The following is an 18,716-nucleotide window of genomic DNA, read 5'->3' on the forward strand; positions in this document are numbered from 1 at the left end:
TCGACAGCAACTGCCTTGCTTGGCTCTTTGCCAGCGAGAGAGGTGAGGGGGCGACTGTGAAGTAGGCCAAATGTTGTGGTCCATTATCACATCCAACACACACTTTTGTTAATGGTAAGGCTTTCAAGGTTACTGATCTGGACATATTGGTGACCAAATTTGGATAATACAAACTTGTTGAAAATGCCAATTAACTCCATCCCAACAGCCCTTAAGCGAGTTGCACACAAGATGATTTTTAACATCTTCATCAATTTTTTGAAAAACTCATCTTGGGTGTTTTTAGTGCCCTGTGAGTGGTGTGCTTGAGTTGCCTAACAACATATCCATCCATCCATTGTCTGATCCGCTTTATCCTCACAAGGGTCGCGGGGCATGCTGAAGCCTATCCCACCTGTCTTCGGGCAGTAGGCGGGGGACAGACATCCTGAACCGGTTGCCAGCCTATCACAGGGCACACAGAGAAGAACAACCATCCACACTCACACTCACACCGAGGGACAATTTAAAGTGTTCAATCAGCCTACCATGCATGTTTTTGGAATATGAGAGGAAGCCGGAGTACCTGGGGAAAAACCCCACGTAGACACGGGGACAACATGCAAACTCCACACAGGAAGGCCAGAGCCGGAATCTAACCCACAACCTCTGCACTGTGAGCAGTCGACCACTGGGCTGCCTCCTTACGACATATCACATATATAACTAATCTCCCCCGATGATCACAAGTTTCCTCCACCAAATCAAATGTCTGTCATGGTACAAAGATGAGTTTGAGGCATAAAACAGGTTTAATATTTACGATAACTGTTTTCTGATCAGGTTGGGGAGGAAGACTCACAACACTCTCATGAGAATCTTACGATCAGGCGTCACTGACTTTGACCCAATAGGCGGATACTCAAATATGGCCCTATTATAAGGATGTGTGTACCCCGGTCGGTAGAGGATGCGCCAGTAGAAGTTATCATTCTGAAACGCGGATTTGAGGGATGCTTATTAAAACCGCATAAATATTTAAAATTAACATCTGCTCCTGTTATTACAACACAGAGGCCTTGTTTGTCTTGACACAGTACATCTTCATAATCCCAAACGTTGACAAGCAGTTTCAAGTCCTTTCGAAGCAAATATTTATTCAGTTTTTTTTCCCCTTTACCTCACAGCATGTGGTGTGTTGTTTTCTAAACCGAGACGTTAGGATCGTGCGATGGAATTTCATCTTGTTTACCTTTGGTTTAAACTCATCATTCCTGTGGATGGAAATGAAACATCACGAAACCAGGTGGCTGCTTGTCAGCATTAATTCGATCAGTCACATATTTGAGCAATATTACATTTGAGATAGGATGGCACGAGGAGACCATGCAAACTCCACACGGGGAGACCAGAGCCGGAATCGAACCCTGCGCTTCTGCACTGTGACCACGGGCCCACCGGGCCACCTGTTATGTTTAAGAACTTGGTCCTAAAGTCTCTTCATGCCACGGGAAAAATGCAATTCAATGTATTGATTGAAAAAGGAGACGAACAGACTGTATGACTATAATTATTCACTCAGAACTATGAGAGAGAGAGAGAGAGAGAGAGAGAGAGAGAGAGAGAGAGAGAGAGAGAGAGAGAGAGAGAGAGAGAGAGGAGGGACCACAGACAGGTACCAGACAATAAACGCAAACGAACCAAACTGCTCAATGCAAATGACTCAGTCTCCAAAAAATGAGATTTAAGATTCAGCTGGGACAATCCATTAGAAGTGGTTTAGCACTGCGATAAACATGAATAATGACTCTTATTCCTCATTTAAGTGGAATCAGAGTCATCGCAGTAAGCACATGCTGAATTCCCATCTCCATGAAAGTGACGAACAAATTGACCTTAATGTTTTCCTGTCCTTGACAAACAGGATGCAGACTACAGTAAGCACATGCTGAATTCCCATGAAAGTGACGAACAAATTGACCTCAATGTTTTCCTGTCCTTGACAAACAGGATGCAGACTGGAATTAAAAAAAAAAAAATCTGGCCAGGTGACGAGTAAGATAAATGTGTTTCTGGATTTATGCGGTCAATTCATTTTGTGCTTAAGTGTGTAAATTCACTGACTCAGGGCTTGTGACATCAAATAGAACAATAGCCAAATAAGAAATGACCTGAGCGGTCGAGTACTTTAGTGTCTCACAAGTCATTCACTACAAATGTCAAAGAAAATAGTTTGCACATGCAGTCTTGTTTCCAGGCAAAGCCAACTAACTGTTAGCCAGAATCCGGGGGTGTCCAACTCATTTTTGTCGCTGGCCATGTCATTGTTATGGTTTCCCTCGGAGGGCCGTTATGATTGTGAACCCATATAAGTGTATAATTGCCTCATATTCCATCCATCCATCCATTTTCTGATGCGCTTTATCCTCACAAGGGTCGCGGGGCATGCTGGAGCCCATCCCAGCTGTCTTCGGGCAGTAGGTGGGGAACACCTTGAACCGGCTGCCAGCCAATCGCAGGGCACACAGAGACGAACAACCATCCGTGCTCATACTCATATGTAGGGACAATTTAGAGTGTTCCATTAACCTGCCACGCATGTTTTTTTTCGGAAGGTGGGAGGAAACCGGAGTACCCGGAGAAAACCCACGCAGGCACGGGGAGAGCATACAAACTCCACACAGGAAGGCTGGCGCTGGAATCGAACCCACGGCCTCTGCACTGTGAGGTTGACGCGCGAACCAGTCGACCACCGTATATAACATATGCAACAAATTATAGGCCAGTCAAAATTTTGTTCAAATTAATAATTATCACCTTTATTTTTAACAAGGGATTGGCAACAAAAAGCGTTCATGATATTGCAGTGTTTTTAAAAGGCAATAATTTTTTTATATTTTAGCAAGAAAAATGAAGTTGATTGATATAATTTGCCTATGAGGGTTGCTTAAAATGATGTGGCAGCAGACCAGATCTGTCCTACGGGCTTTGATTTTGACACTTGTGGCCGAGATGAATCATTCAAATTTAGCTGGGGTTTTCGCCCTCCACTCTGTGCTTTGTCGAATTTAAGGAGACTTCCAATAATTTCACTTAAGAGGGACTGTAAGATCTGGCATTTAGCTCTCGTCAGATTGTTTTCTGCGGTGAGTATCCACATTTAAGGCCAGAGTGGGGCCTGTGAAATGTGTCCAAACATGCGTCAGGATGGGTGTAGGCTCGCCGATGAATAGCCTGTGACGCAATGAGGAGACGACACCGGCTGATCCTGAAAAGTGAGGCAATACGTTTTTGTTCCAGTTGTCAATCACAATCAAGTTTGTCTCCTCACTTCCTGTTCAGAGGTCACATCCCCACCGAGTCCCCTGTGGGGTTGCCAGCGCCCTGCCCTCCATTCCTTTCATCCACAGGAGGTTTTCATGTGTAGGCTTTTGCTTGAAAAAGAGGTTCAATCATTTCTTAATGGGACTTGGCACCGCGTGGTTTGAGCGGAACAAGAACCACACGTGACCGCATGGAGGTTGTGCTCGCAGCTGCTCCTTAGCGGTGGGCAAACTGCTTATTTGTGGCATCTGTTTAATTGCAGCTCCTGCAACTTGTTGAAAATAAATGAACGGCTGCCTCCCGATGTTTTCCAACAAATGTCCCCCCAACTTTGGGTGGGGTTTATTGATAGCTACTCGCTTCCAAGCCAGAACATCCCCAAATGATTCTTGCGTAACACGCACATGATTGCATATTTTGTCAATGATACCATTTTCTGTGAAAGATTTCGGAAAAAAATCTTGAGCTGGTTTTATTCAGTTAAAAATAAAAAGCTAAATTTATACATGATCAAGAACTTCACAGTTGCATCATTTGATGCACATTTAATATATATATATTTTTTGGCGGGGGGTGGGGGGGGCGAACGAATCAAGTTCAATTGTCGTATTAGTATTAAACTGGTACTGTGTAAGAATGGATATTCATTTTAATTTTTTTATTGGGGAGGGTGGGTATTTAACACATTTAACTGGGCTGGGGTCGGGACGGTGTCTGAGTGGTTTGGACATCTGCCTCACAGTTCTCTGGCTTCCTCGCATGCTCCAGAAACAAACGTTCGGTTCGTTAAGGACTATAAACTGTCCAGAGGTCTGAATGGTTGTCACAGACTGAGGATAAACTCTCAAGAAAATGGATTGATAATGAGTCATGGCGAGTCTGTCTCAGTATGATTGGCTGGCGACCAGTCTAGTGTGTACCACAACATCTCAAATCACCTGAAACGCTCCAGCTTGTCCGCGACCACAACGAGCACTGTAGAACTTGGACGTCGGTTGTGCCAGTTTAAGTGCTTCGAAGAGGAGAAATAAAAGACTTGTGAGGCCAGTGGGTTTGTTGTTTTTAAATGACACGTTTATCACACAGTTATGGTCTGCGTTGTAAGTGCTCAGGAAATAAAAGGAAATAAGTGTTTACAACAAATATGTTTTTAAGACAGCGTCACAATTAGCTCGTCACAGTGTTGGTGTGGAGGCAAAACCCATGGAGCAGGAAGGAGTGAGCGCAAAAAAAGGGAATTATTTACAAAAAAGGCAAAAAAGGTACATGGAAATGAGAAACTAGTCGAGGGAAAAGCAAGGTCTAAACTAACAGGGAATACATTTGCCACAAAAGGAAACATGACTCGATGAGTATGACTAACAGTAGCTCAATGTACGGACAACCGACGAGAGCAAACTGAGAAAACAATGAAGCACACCTGGACAAAGCATGAGTGGGTGTCGGGAGTTGATTTGTTGACACAAGAAACGGGGCTGAGGAGAACACACCGAGACTAAATCGAATCAAGCAGACAAAACAGAAGACAAAGCACGTCGGAACTAAGACATAACATGAAAACACAACAATCTATCCGGCACAACCCAAAAAATTTCCACAAACCCATCCATCCGTTATCTATTCAGACATAGACAAGCCTGCAATCAACTTGTTGGAGGAAACCAGAGAACCTGGAAGAACACGCAAAGATGGGGAGAACATGTCGCTGCACTCTGTAGAAACTAGAACCAGGATTTCAATTGTCAACCAGACTAGCTAATCGCTACGAAGCCTGATCACATTCCTACAATTACAAAAAAAAAGTTTTCATCTAGTTTTTAAATTAACATATGTGGAAGGTGGGGGTCGGGGGGGGGGGGCTTGGCACATCTGCCTCAGTCGTAAACGTAAGTAGCCCACTTTCTGCATTCTTTGCCATGAAGTGCTGCATTATCCGTCACAGCCGAGCAAAGGGGGGACCTCACAATGAGGGGCAGGAGGACCACGCAAAGGCAAAGAATGCAGCTGATTGTGTCTTTTATCAATACGCTTTTTATCAATAAGATTGCACGATTGTCTGTGTCTCATGTGTTGTCTTGTATTATTTTGTCATTTTTTTGTTAACTTTTCTTTTGATGGCGGCGCGGACACCCGCAGCGGCTCCTCTTGTTTTATGTTGAGAGGGAAGAAATTTCATCTGTGCTGTACAGCACATTTGACAATAAAGTTGTATTCAATTCAATTCAATCAGCTGCCGCCACCGCAGTCGCAGCCAGCAAACTGAACCGCATTGTTGCAGGGCCTCATCGACACCCGTTTTCTCACGCTAAGAGCCTTTGCCAAACTGCATATTTGACCCATAAGAACATACTGTACATTTATTCCAGTTATCAATGTAAAAAAAAATAATACATTAAAAAAATACATCGGTAGCAGTGAATATTTACAACATTGTGATAAACGGGAAAAAAAGTGCTTGACCAGTGCACTATTATTGGACTGGCGACACATTGACTAAACAGAATGGCCTGCCAGTGGAAGTGCAATATTATTTTTCAAATTCTTTTTTTTTTTTCCTTTCTTTTCTTCCCTTCAGAGGGACTGCTCCAGTGTGTTGGCACATCCTTCCTGACTTCCCAGATGCTATTCAGCAGATAGGCATTCTTCCAGCTGGAGGTATGAAAAAAACAAAAAAAAATGTTGAGAATTCCTTTTCTGTTGGAGTGTTTATTAAATCGGGGCGAGCATGTTTTCACACACAGGAACGGACTGGTACCTTGGAATGCAGTCGGCCTTCTAGATGTTTTGGAAGAGTAAGAAGTTGGACTTCATGTCTTCTCGAGTGTCATATGAACTACAAGGTCACAAATGCAGACACCTACCTCATTAACGTAAAAAAAAAAAAAAGACAAAAACGAACATACTGTTTTTCACATGACACCGACAATTTGTTATTTTTAGGGCAGAGCCATCTCTTTAGTTTCACTTGATTTGGATGTCCCAATACTTTTGACCAGTGCGTTATTGGTAAAGTGTTTTACAATGAAAATTAATATCCGATTTTCAGTCTACCCTGCCCCCAATGCTGGAAATATTTTTCCATGCGAGACTCGCATTGCCCCTAATCAAACAAGGTGTACCCATCTAACAATTAAACTCAATGCAGCAAGTAAATTGGCCATACATACCCTTTCCTCCTTAGAAGACACCGATGCAGACAGAGCGCCACTATGCATATGACTGAACACAAAGAAACGCATTGTTCACAATTTGTTCAGTTTTAAATTAATAGAGTTAGTAAATGAGGTGGTTACCGAGTGTGCCGCACGCCACGCTGAGTATAACAGGTAAATAATCTGTAAGACACATGCGCCGCATCAATAACAATGCAAAATATCAACACTTCATGTGATCAATAACTCACCGAGATCTTTTTTGGCATCTGTGACCACGTCATGGGTTTCTGAAAAGATCATCAGCCAAATCAGTCAATTAAATGAGAATTTCTTTTTTACCATAATTAACACAAGTTTAATGTGGTTCATGGCTGGTTTCCACGACTACACACACACACACACACACACACACACACACACACACACACACACACGGGCGCGCGCGTGCAAAATAATAAACACTGTCTCTGATAATGTAGAAGTTTGCTATACCATGGAAGAAAGATGAAGGCGATGATGTCACATTATTTGCAGTCCCCTCCTCTCCCGCCATCGTCATTGTGTGTGTGTCATCTTTGAACACAAGCATGACAGTGACTTTCAAAAAAGCTACTTTGGGCAGGCGCATCTTAAAGATATTTGTGTGTGTGTGTGTGTGTGTGCGCGCGCACATGTGCGGTGTTGTACCTCGCCGCGTGGTGACTTCTGTACCACCCCTGATAATTTTATCTCTGTAAGCTGCTGCTGATGATGTCATGGTCGTTGCCGAAAGGACTGCAAAAAATGTAAAACAACCTGTCATGATGTTACCGAAACCTACAGATTAACATAATTTGCAGTATGTTTTTTTTTTTTTTTTTTTTTAATAAATTTCAACATAGAAGCAATACAATGTGGTCACAACGTAGATAAAAGATGCTCATGAAATGCTAATAGTTGGCCACATAATACTAATGCCGTTTTAGTGCAGATCTGAAAAGAAGTAACAAAAGTTACTTAAGGTGGGACCAAATTGCGAGCTGACCCACCAGATTCAGATAAAAATGCAACAGTGAGAAGTTCATTTTCAACTTTTCAATTGTTCCAGTCTGCTTGCATTGGGGCCGAATAGGGGCAGTGAACCACCAGATCTGAATAAAGTATGATTGAGGATTATTTTTTTTTCCCACATCGGAGCCAAATCGGGAACTTGACCAACCAGATCCAGATCGAACTGCACTTTTTTTTTTCTCATTCCGCTTGCATTGGCGCTGAATTTTGGCGCTGTGGCCCACCAAATTCAGCAAAAGGACGTGTAATACTCATTACCGCCCTCTACAGGACCAGAGTGCAATGTCACCTGGCTAGAATAATACTACATCAAAAATAACTGGATATATCTCAATAAATTATCCTAGATGCAAAACAACCAGTGCTAAGCAGCCTCACCTTTGCATTCAGGAGGCGGAGAATCGTATTGACCCGTTTCGTTGCACAGGATGGAGCCGTTCCCGATGAGCGTGTAGCCTTCGTCGCAGTTATACAGGATGACTTGGCCGTACGTTGGGAGGTCTTGGGAATCCCATGAATTTTTGCCATTGCTCACCTCTGCGGGCTGGTTGCACGTTATTACTGAAGAATGGCACAAACATAACAATCGCTGTTGATTTTGGAGGCTATATTTGGACTTTTTGAGCTTTGTATCGTATCATATCTTGGACAAGGTTGTTGTGATTCTCTGTCTACCAAACTTTCAAGAATTATTGTTCAGTGTTATCACAAGAATGCAATTATTTTTCACATTTGGCTGCGGTCAAAGGTTAGGTAAGTGCGTGTTCCTCTTCTACCGGTCACAAATTGGGTCACAAGCTTCAGAATTCCATTTACAGTTGTTCTCATAAATGGTGAAAACTCATCTGATGTTGAGCAGCTTTGTTTTTACATTAGCCAAGGCAGCTGTGGTCAAAGTTTTATACCGGCCCAGAGTTTTTTTTACATCATTCTCAACTATAATAATAATAATTTAAAAAAAAAGCTTAAATCAGTTAATTCTTCAGAATATTTGCCAGAAAATGCTCACAAATGTAAACTATTCATCAAACTTTCACTGATTACTATTTCCAGAGCCCAATTGATCTGATGTCACATGACTGAGTTTGGCCGCTATTACTTTCTCTTCTTGCATTCACAACTGCAAACCAATGGTCACACTTTCACAGGTGATGTCAATGCAAGAAGTCTCTTCATTTTCAACAAAGCCAAGTTGGCATTGGCCCAAATGTTTTCACATTTTTTTTCCGACCCATTTGGCTCATCGCAACAATGCTACTAATTTTGAAGGCTAGCTTCCATAAACCATTTGAGATCATCGCTCTACCGGCCCTTTTTTCCCTCTTAATCCCCTCCCCAAATATTTTTGAGAAAATCTGAGAGAAGATGGCTGAGGTAGTAGAGGAACACGTCGACTGATTTTGTCACAAACAAGCAGACAATGGAAAGAAGGTGGACATTTACTGTGACACTCGGATCTTCCTATCCAGCCCCGCGAGAAGCACTGCCTGAAGCTGGAGCCGCTAATTTCGTAACTGTGGAAACAGCAGGGTGATGGAAAAGTTACTTTAGCCCAGGATTTTCCTCTGTTTTGGTGTTCCCGCCTCTCTATAATCAAGAACATACATTCTGCATTTGCGTTGGCAAGAGGAATAGCGGCGGTTTTTGTTGAGAGGTTTTCAAACAGAACTTCAAAAGTCAATTGGCCCCAAAACGTTCTGGGAAAATCTGACCTGTGAACAAATCTTTCAGTGGACTCAGCATCTTGGTGAAGGCTACCGGAGATGGCAAAGGGAATTTTTCGTTGAGTGGTGCAATGGGGGGATTGTGCATCATTGAAAAACGCGCCATTTGGAGCACTCATAAGACAAGGTACCACTGCATTGATGTATCAATCCTTTCATGCACAAATAATGATAACCTGTCACCTGATAACCTGATAAGCTGTCCACTGTAGTGTCCGCTGTCCCTGAAAGGGTTAAAAATAACTGATCTTTGTTCATCTATCTCTACCCATGACATATAATGCAGGCAGAACATTTAAATGCTCTTCCACCAGGTGACAGAAGGGACAATTAACCTGTATCCAGTTATTGCCATTTATACAACAGACCAAGGGTGTGTTAGGAAGTTCACTCTGATGCCCGTGCACTACTCTGAGAGCGTGCGTGTTTGAAGAAGCAGAAAACTCTTTTCCTCCACTTCATTTGTCGATGTGACCAAAGATTTTCAATTGAGGGCCACATTCATAAAAATGCACAGATGCAAGGGCCACGATACAATTATTCGACTTTAACCTTTTTATGCACATTGTAACCTGATAAGCTGTCCACCGTAGTAACCGCTGTCCCTGAAAGGCGAAATTTGTTAAACATGCCACTATTTTGTCATTATTTGGAATATTGTTACATTACAGCTTTCTGTTAAAGGTGATAAGGCAAACTGATAAGATTTGGGGAGGGGCGGGGGTGGGGGGGCAACAGCCCTGCATCCCATTGGACTAGATCCAGTACTGCACTCAACAGTTGCAGAATCACATCTTTACATTCAGAACCAAAACAAGTGCAAACTGCAGTAAGAACATAATTTTTAAAACAGTTACTATAGGATGATTAATACGATATGTTCATAAATTCCAACTTGACACAGCAGAATGTGGAAGAAACTAGTTTTGCTTCTGAAATTGAATGATCTTTATGTACCATTGTTTCGAAGAGAAATTGTGTATTTTCTTTTCATCGTGAATAGTTTTTGGTTATCATTTGCAGATCTAATAAAGCTGTATCGTATTTATTAATAGTAATGGAAGCTATTTTTTTTTCGACACACTCCTTTCCTCACACTGCCAACTGGCTTGAGCTGCGAGTGGCCTATTGATAGTCCATTTCATTTTTAAATCCGTGATATCATAGAGCTTAATTTTCCATCAGTGGAAATGTGAGCGTGAATGCTTGTTTTTGTATGTGCTCTGTGACTGGCTGGCGACCAAAATCAAATGGGATAGGCCGCATCTCACCAAATCAAATGACGATTAGGGCTACAGCAAATGGTTAGATGAGCCTTTTGGCACATGAGAGTTCAAAGTTCAAATATTGCACGCGCGCGCGCACACACACACACCTGCAGGTTTTATAATGGCCTTATGAGGGCAGAAAGATTTTTCTTCACACTCACCCTTTGTCACACGTGACTTGCGCAACGTCGCCAAAGAGGGTGCCGGCTGTGGTGTCAAATATCATGTTCGGTTGAGGTTTAGGCACACCGCAGTCTCTTTCTATGGTGCCAAAAACAAAACAAAACAGTAAAACAAGGCTGCGTAATGAAGAGCAAGTATTTATACTCAAGTCGATTTTCATGGAATACCTAACCTGAGCATTTATATTTCTGATTACAAATAGATCTGTGCTGTCAAAATGACTCATTCCTTCTTTCAAAATCAGCAGCTGATGACATGTCATAGCAAAAGATATAAATAGAGAGCGGTAAAGTCAGGTGAGCTCGGGATCTTGATTGAGATTTGGGGCCTTAGTGCTGGGTATCAATTCAGATTTCCAAAATCTATTCACGAGGGACCAATTCAATTTAATTCAATTCACTTTTGATCGATTTTTTGATCCATCTGAGCATTTCATGCACTACTAATTTACTCAAACTTGGTGCATTTGTAAAAATATGAATATTTACATTAAGAATTGAACTTAGTGCAGTTACATTCATCATGTATGTTTTATTGAACATGACTTGATCAAAACAATAAATCATGATTTACATCAATTCCAACCATAGATTCTTCAGTTACATCTGCCTCGGGGCTGTGCCGGGTGCACTAAGATATATATATTTTTTCATCAGTTATTATTAGCTAATTTTGCTTTTTTTTTTGTTATTCTGTCTTCGTTAGCAAATCTATGACATCACATAGTTTTGATGGTGTAAAAGTCAAACCTACCCAAGATAATAGTGATGTGGGGATCAATACTGAAAATCAAAACTTCCAATACAGATCTTGAAGTAAGGAGTTTAATCTGTACATCTACTTTTACCATTTTTTTTCTTTTTGACTGTACAGTATCTGTACTTAAGTACAGAGTGTGAGTACTTTTGACAACTCTGCTTTGACATGTATCAGGAGAATGACAATTCCAGCTTACTTTTGCAGATGAGCTCAACTTGAGTCCAGTTGCCATTCTGGCAAGTTATGACTTCCGAGCCTGTCTCCTTTTCGTAGCCGTTGGAACACTCCAATGTGACGCTGGAGCCCTCTGGAAATTTATTCATCAGGTGTGCTTGGTCAGTAAACACGCTGTTTTGTCCTCTCTGAGGCCTGCCACAGTCGGCTTGAGGAAAAACAGGCCAAGTGTCAACGCCGGGATAAATAAATGTACAGGCTGCATGTGTATGTACTAATATGGAGCGAATGTGCGAAAAATTATTTTCTTTGCTACGCTGTCGTCAAACTCATGGGTGCCTTTCATCATTTCATGTGGCCCATGAAAGCCAAGTATGGGCACTGACTTCGTATTTCTTGCTAAAAGAGCCAAAATCGCAAATTGTCTTCACATATCAATACGTTGAGATATCGCAAGGTTTTTTTTTTTCTTGTTACGAATCTCCCTTTTAAAATAAATGTGATAATATTTCAACACATGGTTATTACTGGCTGCTGATTTCAAAACTAGCTCTTCATTTGTTGTGTCGATTCAATATGAGGCGATCATATCGTATTATTTTGGTTCTTAGTCATCACGGCACTCCGACAAAAACCATTAACGACATTGTGGCCCGCGACGAAATGAGTTAAACATTAGGAGCGACCATAGAGTTATTTGATGAAAAAAAACGCTATCATTTGAGGGAAAGGGTGTCCAACTCAATCCTCAAAGTCCTGCCGCATATTTTCCATATCTCCCTGCTGAAACACACCTGATTCAAACGATCAGCTCATCAGCAAGCTCTGAAGAAGCAAGATAATGATTCTGATCATTTGAATCAAGTGCGTTGCAGCAGGCCGAGAAGGAAAACAGGCAGGACATCAGGCCTTCAGGACCAAGTTTGGACACCCCTGTTTCAAGCTGTGCCTCAAAGCAACATATGACATTTTTAGATTTTTATATTGAGTATTGAATTCAGAAAAAGTCAAAAGCAGCGTGCAGTGTTGCTCCTCAACGCAAAGCAGAAATATGGAAAGAATTGAGCATTAGCATTTAAGAGTGAAGTTGAGCGAGAGAGATGACTAGAAGAGATAAGAATATTCGAACCAATCTTTGTGTATGTATGTTGCTTGACAATGGACAAATAGGCAGTTCGAAACTAGTTACATGATGCGTTCTTTCAAAGTCAGCACGTAGAAGTGATGTCATGAAGGTTGTGTTCTTGCCATATTTGTTCTTTGGATTTGGATCTTGCCAACTAGTCAAAGGATAAACTTTAATCTTTCTCATCTAAACTTTATATACTAAAACCTGGATGGATAAAAGGTAAATGCATAAATATGAAGAGGAATGGAAGTAGATGTTGGAGATTGAAGTTCAGTGAGAGAGATGGGGCAAGAAAATATGAACCAAACTTTACGCATGTATGTTGCTCACCAATAGGCAAACTGTCCGCTGTTAGGAAACCACATTTGCTTATTTACATTCAAACTCAAGCTTGTGGTTGAGTGACTTCATCCCATACCCTGGCACTTTTATTTATATGGCACTTTGATAACAGCAAAAGACAGAACAAACAAAACAAAAACATGGTGACAAGTGAGCTCTCAGTCTGTTTCAAATGCTAAGGAATGAAAATACATTTTGTAACACTTTTATTTCGACGTCTGTGATGACAGTGCCCTTCAAGGCAACTCACTCATCTCTCTTTTTGTACAGTATGTGCACATCAAACAGTACAGGTTTGTGTAAGTGTTCTTTCTTTGTATTGACTTTTTATTTTGCCTGGTTTTATTCCTCTGTCTACAGCCGCGTTGACATCGCAATAGAGAATCTGTGAAGTGTCAAGGCTGAATACATACAGACAGACTAAGACATTAATCGAGGATTACTGTTGAGAAGGTGAGGTAAAAAATACTAGATAAAATTATGTTTTATTTTAATTACACATACAGTAATACATTAATCGCAGAAAATATTTAAAATACCTTTTAATTTTAAATTGTAATTATATTGGAGCTACAGTACAGTGTCGTAAAATAACTCACTCTGTTTTTGATACCGCTCGTTAAATACATTTGGAGTATTTTTTTCACGTTATATTTTTTAAATGACATATTTTTAGTGTAATTTTAAATGCAGAGTAGTTTGACTCTGAGGAAATATAGTAACAACAGTAATATTTTTTTATTCTAATCATATAATCCCATTCATAGCTTTTGTGCTCACCTTCTGACCTCCACACAAAGCAGCAGCAAAAGAAGAGTAGAGATGTGAGCTTGAGGTTTGTGCTTCTTCCAAGTAGAAAAAAAAACTCCATATTTGCCACCTTGAGACCAACTGATTCCAATCCAGTCACTCCTCCTGCAGGAACTTGTCTAGTCGGTGAAACAGACGCGACTTTCTCTGTTGTGTGGTCCTCTCCGTTCTTTTGAGGTCCTCTTAAAGGGCAGCTGTCAAGTTACCACTACAATGAAAGGAAAAAGAGGGTGTAGCTTTCAAAATAAAACACATGGGAGAACCGTTTGAGGCGCTCACCGAAATGTACGATGGAATTGAATTACACAAGGATAAGTAGGAATTTAGAACGGGGTCGAATTTTAATGTTCAATGTAAATTTGAGACAAATCAAGTTCAAATTGGTTGGACATTACCACATATGTTGGATAAGATTTATTTCACAGGAACGGGATTTGAAAACTAATCCTTCTTTATAAAGCCTACTTTTGATGGAAACCTTTTTAATGTCTCGAACACAAAGACTGGCGTGCTTGTCTGCACTTCAAGTCTGAAATACAAAGATTTCTTGTATCTGCCCATTTCTGATGTACATGATTGAATTAATCAGTGATGGCACAATGGCCTTTCTTGCAGTTTGGATGTGGAGGGGTGCACAGCGCCTGCTCTGGTGGTAGCCTCAGAGTCCCCAATAGTGAAAAAATTCCAAAGACACTTTCTGTTTCATTCTGCGGGCTCTTCTTCGTGTCTTGCCCCAAATTTTACTTTGAAAAATCAAAGACAAACGCGCTTCCACTAAGAGGCGTTTCTCGACTTTCCTCTTGTCTCACGGATCATCAAACCATGGACACAAGTGAATCCCCCTTTCATTATTTTTCCGTGCGTGACAATTTGCCTTTTATTTCCGTGGTTAAGCTATGATGAATGTCCTTGTCAGTTTAATCGGGTCCCACATCTTCTTTTGCCAGGCGTCTACAATAAAATGGGTGTGGCCTCAATACGAAAGGGTATTCCCTCTCTGAATTATAGAGGAGGGAAGCCCATGTTTTTCCATTCTATTCCATTAGTTTCCATGTAAGAAAACAGAGCTATAAATATGTCAGTTCAAGGATGTCTGAAAGGATGATGACGACTGTTGTTGTTATGGTAGTAAGTTTGTGTGAATGTCGTGGAGACATTCCACAACTGTCTGCAACAAAGGGGCCTGTGCCTCAATGCCAGATGCATTCCGGAGTGAAATCCAAACGCAGAGTTCCACCTCTGGTTTTGTTGACACACTGGAGCCTCCCCCGGCAACGGTGTCCGAGGAACGTTATTTTGGGGCGAAATTGATGACTGCAAATGGATCAGCGAGGAGGAGTAGTGGTGAGCACGTATGCGTCACTGTTGAGAAGTCCTGGATTTATTAAGGCGCGCACGCACGCACGCACGCGCGCGCGCGCGCGCACACACACACACACGCACGCACGCACGCACGCACGCACGCACGCACGCACACACACACACACACACACACACACACACACACACACACACACACACACACATTAAATCCAAACCTTTCTGACTCTGTGAAAAAGTAATTTCCCCTTGAACCTAATAAAGGGTGGTTGTGCCACACTTGGCAACAATAACTGAAATCAAGCATTTGCGATAATTGATGATGAGTCTTTCAGATCGCTCTGGAGGAATTTTGTCACACTCTTTGCAGAATCGTTTCAACTCGCCATATTGGAGTTTTTTTTTTTTTTTTTTTTTTTAAGCATGATCTGCCTGCTTAAAGTCAGACTCAATTGGATTTAAATCCAGACTTTGATTTGGCCACTCCAAAACCTTGATTTTGTGTGCGTATGTTTTTTTAAGCCATTCAGCAGGAGACTTGGTGTGTTTCTGATTTTTGGCATACTGCATGATCCAAAAACGCTTGAGTTTGGGGCAACATATGACATTTTTAGAATTTTGTACTTTCTGGTACATAGTAGAATCCATTGTTCCATCAATCACAGCAAATTGTCCTGGTCCTGAGGTAGAAAAGCAGCCCCAGACGATCACACTGCCACCACCATGCTTCACTTTTTATCAAATGCTGTGCCATTTTGAAGCTAGGTGTAATGGGCAGCACACCATCCAAAAAGTTCAATTTGTATGCAATGTTATGTACTGGGACAGCTTCAATCTTTTCCTTTTAGGGAAGTGCAACATAGTCGATATAAAAAGTCGAAACACCACTGTTTTGATTCCAAGTGTGTCAAAAAAAAAGAAAAAGAAACCAAGATAAATCATTTTAAAACATTTTCAGATGTTCTAATAGGCTTTTCCTGACTTTTTTATGTGTTGCTTCTGAAGGCTTTGTGTTAATTAACACTGACTGCTATTTTGAAATTTAGAACTGTTCATATTTTTTTCCACCTTGACTTGGTTCCAATTTCCAGCTGAAGAAAACCGCCCGCTGTTCATGAGGTCAAAAGTCAGCTTCAGTTTATTCAAATACACACAAACACTTTTTCCAAAATGTGTTTCGGAGATTTAATTATGATTGCTGTTGTACCCAATCATTAGACTATTATTGTGTAGGTCCGAGATCATTTCCACAAAAAGTTGTGATTTTTGACACCAGTGCGTTTTTCTTTTTAATAGTTCTGGGCTAAAAGAAAAAAGTGGATAAACATTCCACGCTGTATAGTTCACCTGTTTGGCAGCATTCCAAGAATGTGATGCACACAGACGTGGGGATTTGCACATGGAAAGCTGAGAAAACAAGATGGGAGGCTTTTATTAGAGGGCTTGCCTCCCACGTACATATGCCAGGTCAAGGACTGGGCAGGCCATACATGACTGCTCATTTCCTGTTGCCATCCTTTCCTATCACTCACTTGATTTGAGAAAATTTGTGTGAACCCACGCCTCCTCGAGACCGGGTGAGGCAACCCCACCTTGTGGTGAAAAAGATGAACTACAAAAACATAACATCAGCAGGCTGGAGAAGCCTGAAGGCACCAGTGTAAAAATGGTACTCTTCTCCGGTACCATAAATTCTTGTGTATAATACTCATACTTTGCTGAAAATTACATTACACACACACACACACACACACACACACACACACACACACTAGCTGTTTTGATAATAACTGATGACACGAAATAATAATGCAATCAAATAAGGCCGTATCTCACTGAGTGGCGAAGACTTGCCAGTGTTTTCATCAGAGTGTGTTCAAGCCAGGCAAGGCAGCTTTTATTTATATTGCACATTTCATACACGGGGCAACTCCACGTGCATGAGAAAGGTTGCAAAGACGTTCGCCAGAACAGTTTTAATGGTCGCAAACAGTATTTCTTGTCGTCATCAAATTTTTAAAGGCCAACTGTGAAGTAATTTCAAAAAAATCCCAAATGAAATATTGTTATGTCACCAGTAGAGTAATTAGACAAAACGTAGTAAATAAAGCATGGGAAAAAATCCTCTCTCTTTCGTAAATTTGACAAAGTAATCGTTTTTCCGAAGTGAAATCCTGGCGAGCGACAAAACCAAAAGCGTGACCTCAAAAAATGGCAATATGGAAAGTGTACAAAGCCAGTCAGAAATTGATTCAGAAAGCGATCTTTCCAACTTGTTGGCAATCTCTATCTTGGTCCATACATGTACGAGCCAGATGCTCAGGATTTGAAAAATATTGTGCATCACCACTAAGCTAGCTGCTGCTGCCTGCTCCAGCCATTCGCTCTCCCAGTTACCAACCTCTCCAGATACGCACCACAACACCGGCCGCTATAAAAGATCTTTTGCATACAGTATTTAAAAAAAAAAAAAGTTGAGAACAAGCACATTAGATTGCAAGGCAAAGCAGTAGTCATTACACGTCAGTGGGTGGCGGTAACGCACTACTGTAGTTTGCAAACTGACGTTAAACACAATAAGATGGTGATGATTTGATGTTGATTATCCATTTGGGGAAAGAAATGTGGTTGTAATTACGACCATTTACAATGAAATGATCAGTTTTTAAGGCTGTTTATTAATTTTGGTAAAAACATCAGTCAATGTGGATTTTTTTTTTTTTATAATATCACATGCATTTTATTGAGTCAAATACAGTATGTATTTGATCTAGAAACAAATCAGTACTGGGTCACATACAGGTCAGAAAATATTCTGATGTGGCCACATGTAGTCCATCACATCATTTTTATGATACCTACTAAAGAAAATTATGAATAATGTCGGTTCTTGCTAAATGGATTTGTTATTTTCATTTCAGCCCAAAATCTATACCGAAATTGCATTTTTTTTCTGGAAAGAAAAAGACAAAACGACAGTACGTTGTACCAATCATTTTCTTGGGTTTTTTTTTCAATTTCCTGTCATGTACTTTGAGGCTGCTCCCTTACCTTTCTTGTCTTCAGCCTATTTAAAATAAAAAAAATAAATTAAAAAAAAAAAGAGACCTAACATGGAGCTCCGGACTGAGGGCAGCTGTTGGTCATTTGGTGACCCTTCAACTTTGGCATGATGGTGCCAATACTTGTGAACTTCTCTCACTAAGCTTTTTGCTGACACTTTCTGAACCATCCCAAGTTTTTGTACATCTGCTACCTTGTCCTTGAGCATCTTTGGAGAGTATAATGTACATTTTATAGCCCTGTATGGAAAATGATCACAATTTTAAACACAATATAGAGTCGATAGTGGGAAATACTGAAAAAAAGTCACTCCTACATAGTCATTGTACTCCTCACCAGAGAGGTTTTACAAACGACTCCATAGCAGTCCAAATAATTTATAGCCTTGTATTGCTGGAATTACACAGACGAGTGAAAACATACTTAGCATCATCTG

At 40.9% G+C, this 18,716-nt stretch overlaps 1 protein-coding gene across 3 annotated transcripts; it reads right to left on the reverse strand.

Annotated features, from left to right (window-relative positions):
* Positions 1-5,528: 5,528 nt before the first annotated feature.
* Positions 5,529-14,065, reverse strand: im:7151449 (complement decay-accelerating factor). Of its 3 annotated transcripts, none has more exons than XM_019858259.1 (12): positions 13,868-14,065; positions 11,639-11,824; positions 10,662-10,761; positions 8,952-9,022; positions 7,887-8,069; positions 7,146-7,232; positions 6,978-7,031; positions 6,707-6,748; positions 6,597-6,638; positions 6,471-6,522; positions 6,059-6,136; positions 5,529-5,952 (listed from the first exon to the last, which is right to left on the reverse strand). In XM_019858259.1, exons 1-11 carry the CDS (start codon positions 13,956-13,958, stop codon positions 6,079-6,081), a joined length of 966 nt encoding a protein of 321 aa, XP_019713818.1. In that variant the 5' UTR covers positions 13,959-14,065; the 3' UTR covers positions 5,529-5,952; positions 6,059-6,078. The 3 variants fall into 3 exon arrangements, with proteins under 3 accessions (XP_019713818.1, XP_019713808.1, XP_019713826.1); XM_019858249.1 differs by having other exon boundaries at positions 6,707-6,745; positions 6,951-7,031; XM_019858267.1 differs by lacking the exon at positions 6,597-6,638 and having other exon boundaries at positions 6,707-6,745; positions 6,951-7,031.
* Positions 14,066-18,716: the final 4,651 nt, after the last annotated feature.

Source organism: Hippocampus comes, unplaced genomic scaffold (assembly GCF_001891065.2).
Source record: "Hippocampus comes isolate QL1 unplaced genomic scaffold, H_comes_QL1_v1.1 scaffold17, whole genome shotgun sequence".
Lineage (NCBI taxonomy): Eukaryota > Metazoa > Chordata > Actinopteri > Syngnathiformes > Syngnathidae > Hippocampus > Hippocampus comes.

Coding starts and splice junctions, on each gene's coding strand:
- im:7151449 (XM_019858249.1), bottom strand. CDS start 13,958: ATGGAGTTTTTTTTTCTACTTGGAAGAAGCACAAACCTCAAGCTCACA. Junction 7,032..7,145: donor AGAAGTCACCACGCGGCGAG/GTACAACACCGC, acceptor TTGTGTTCAAAG/ATGACACACACACAATGACG. Junction 6,639..6,706: donor AGATGCCAAAAAAGATCTCG/GTGAGTTATTGA, acceptor TGTGTCTTACAG/ATTATTTACCTGTTATACTC.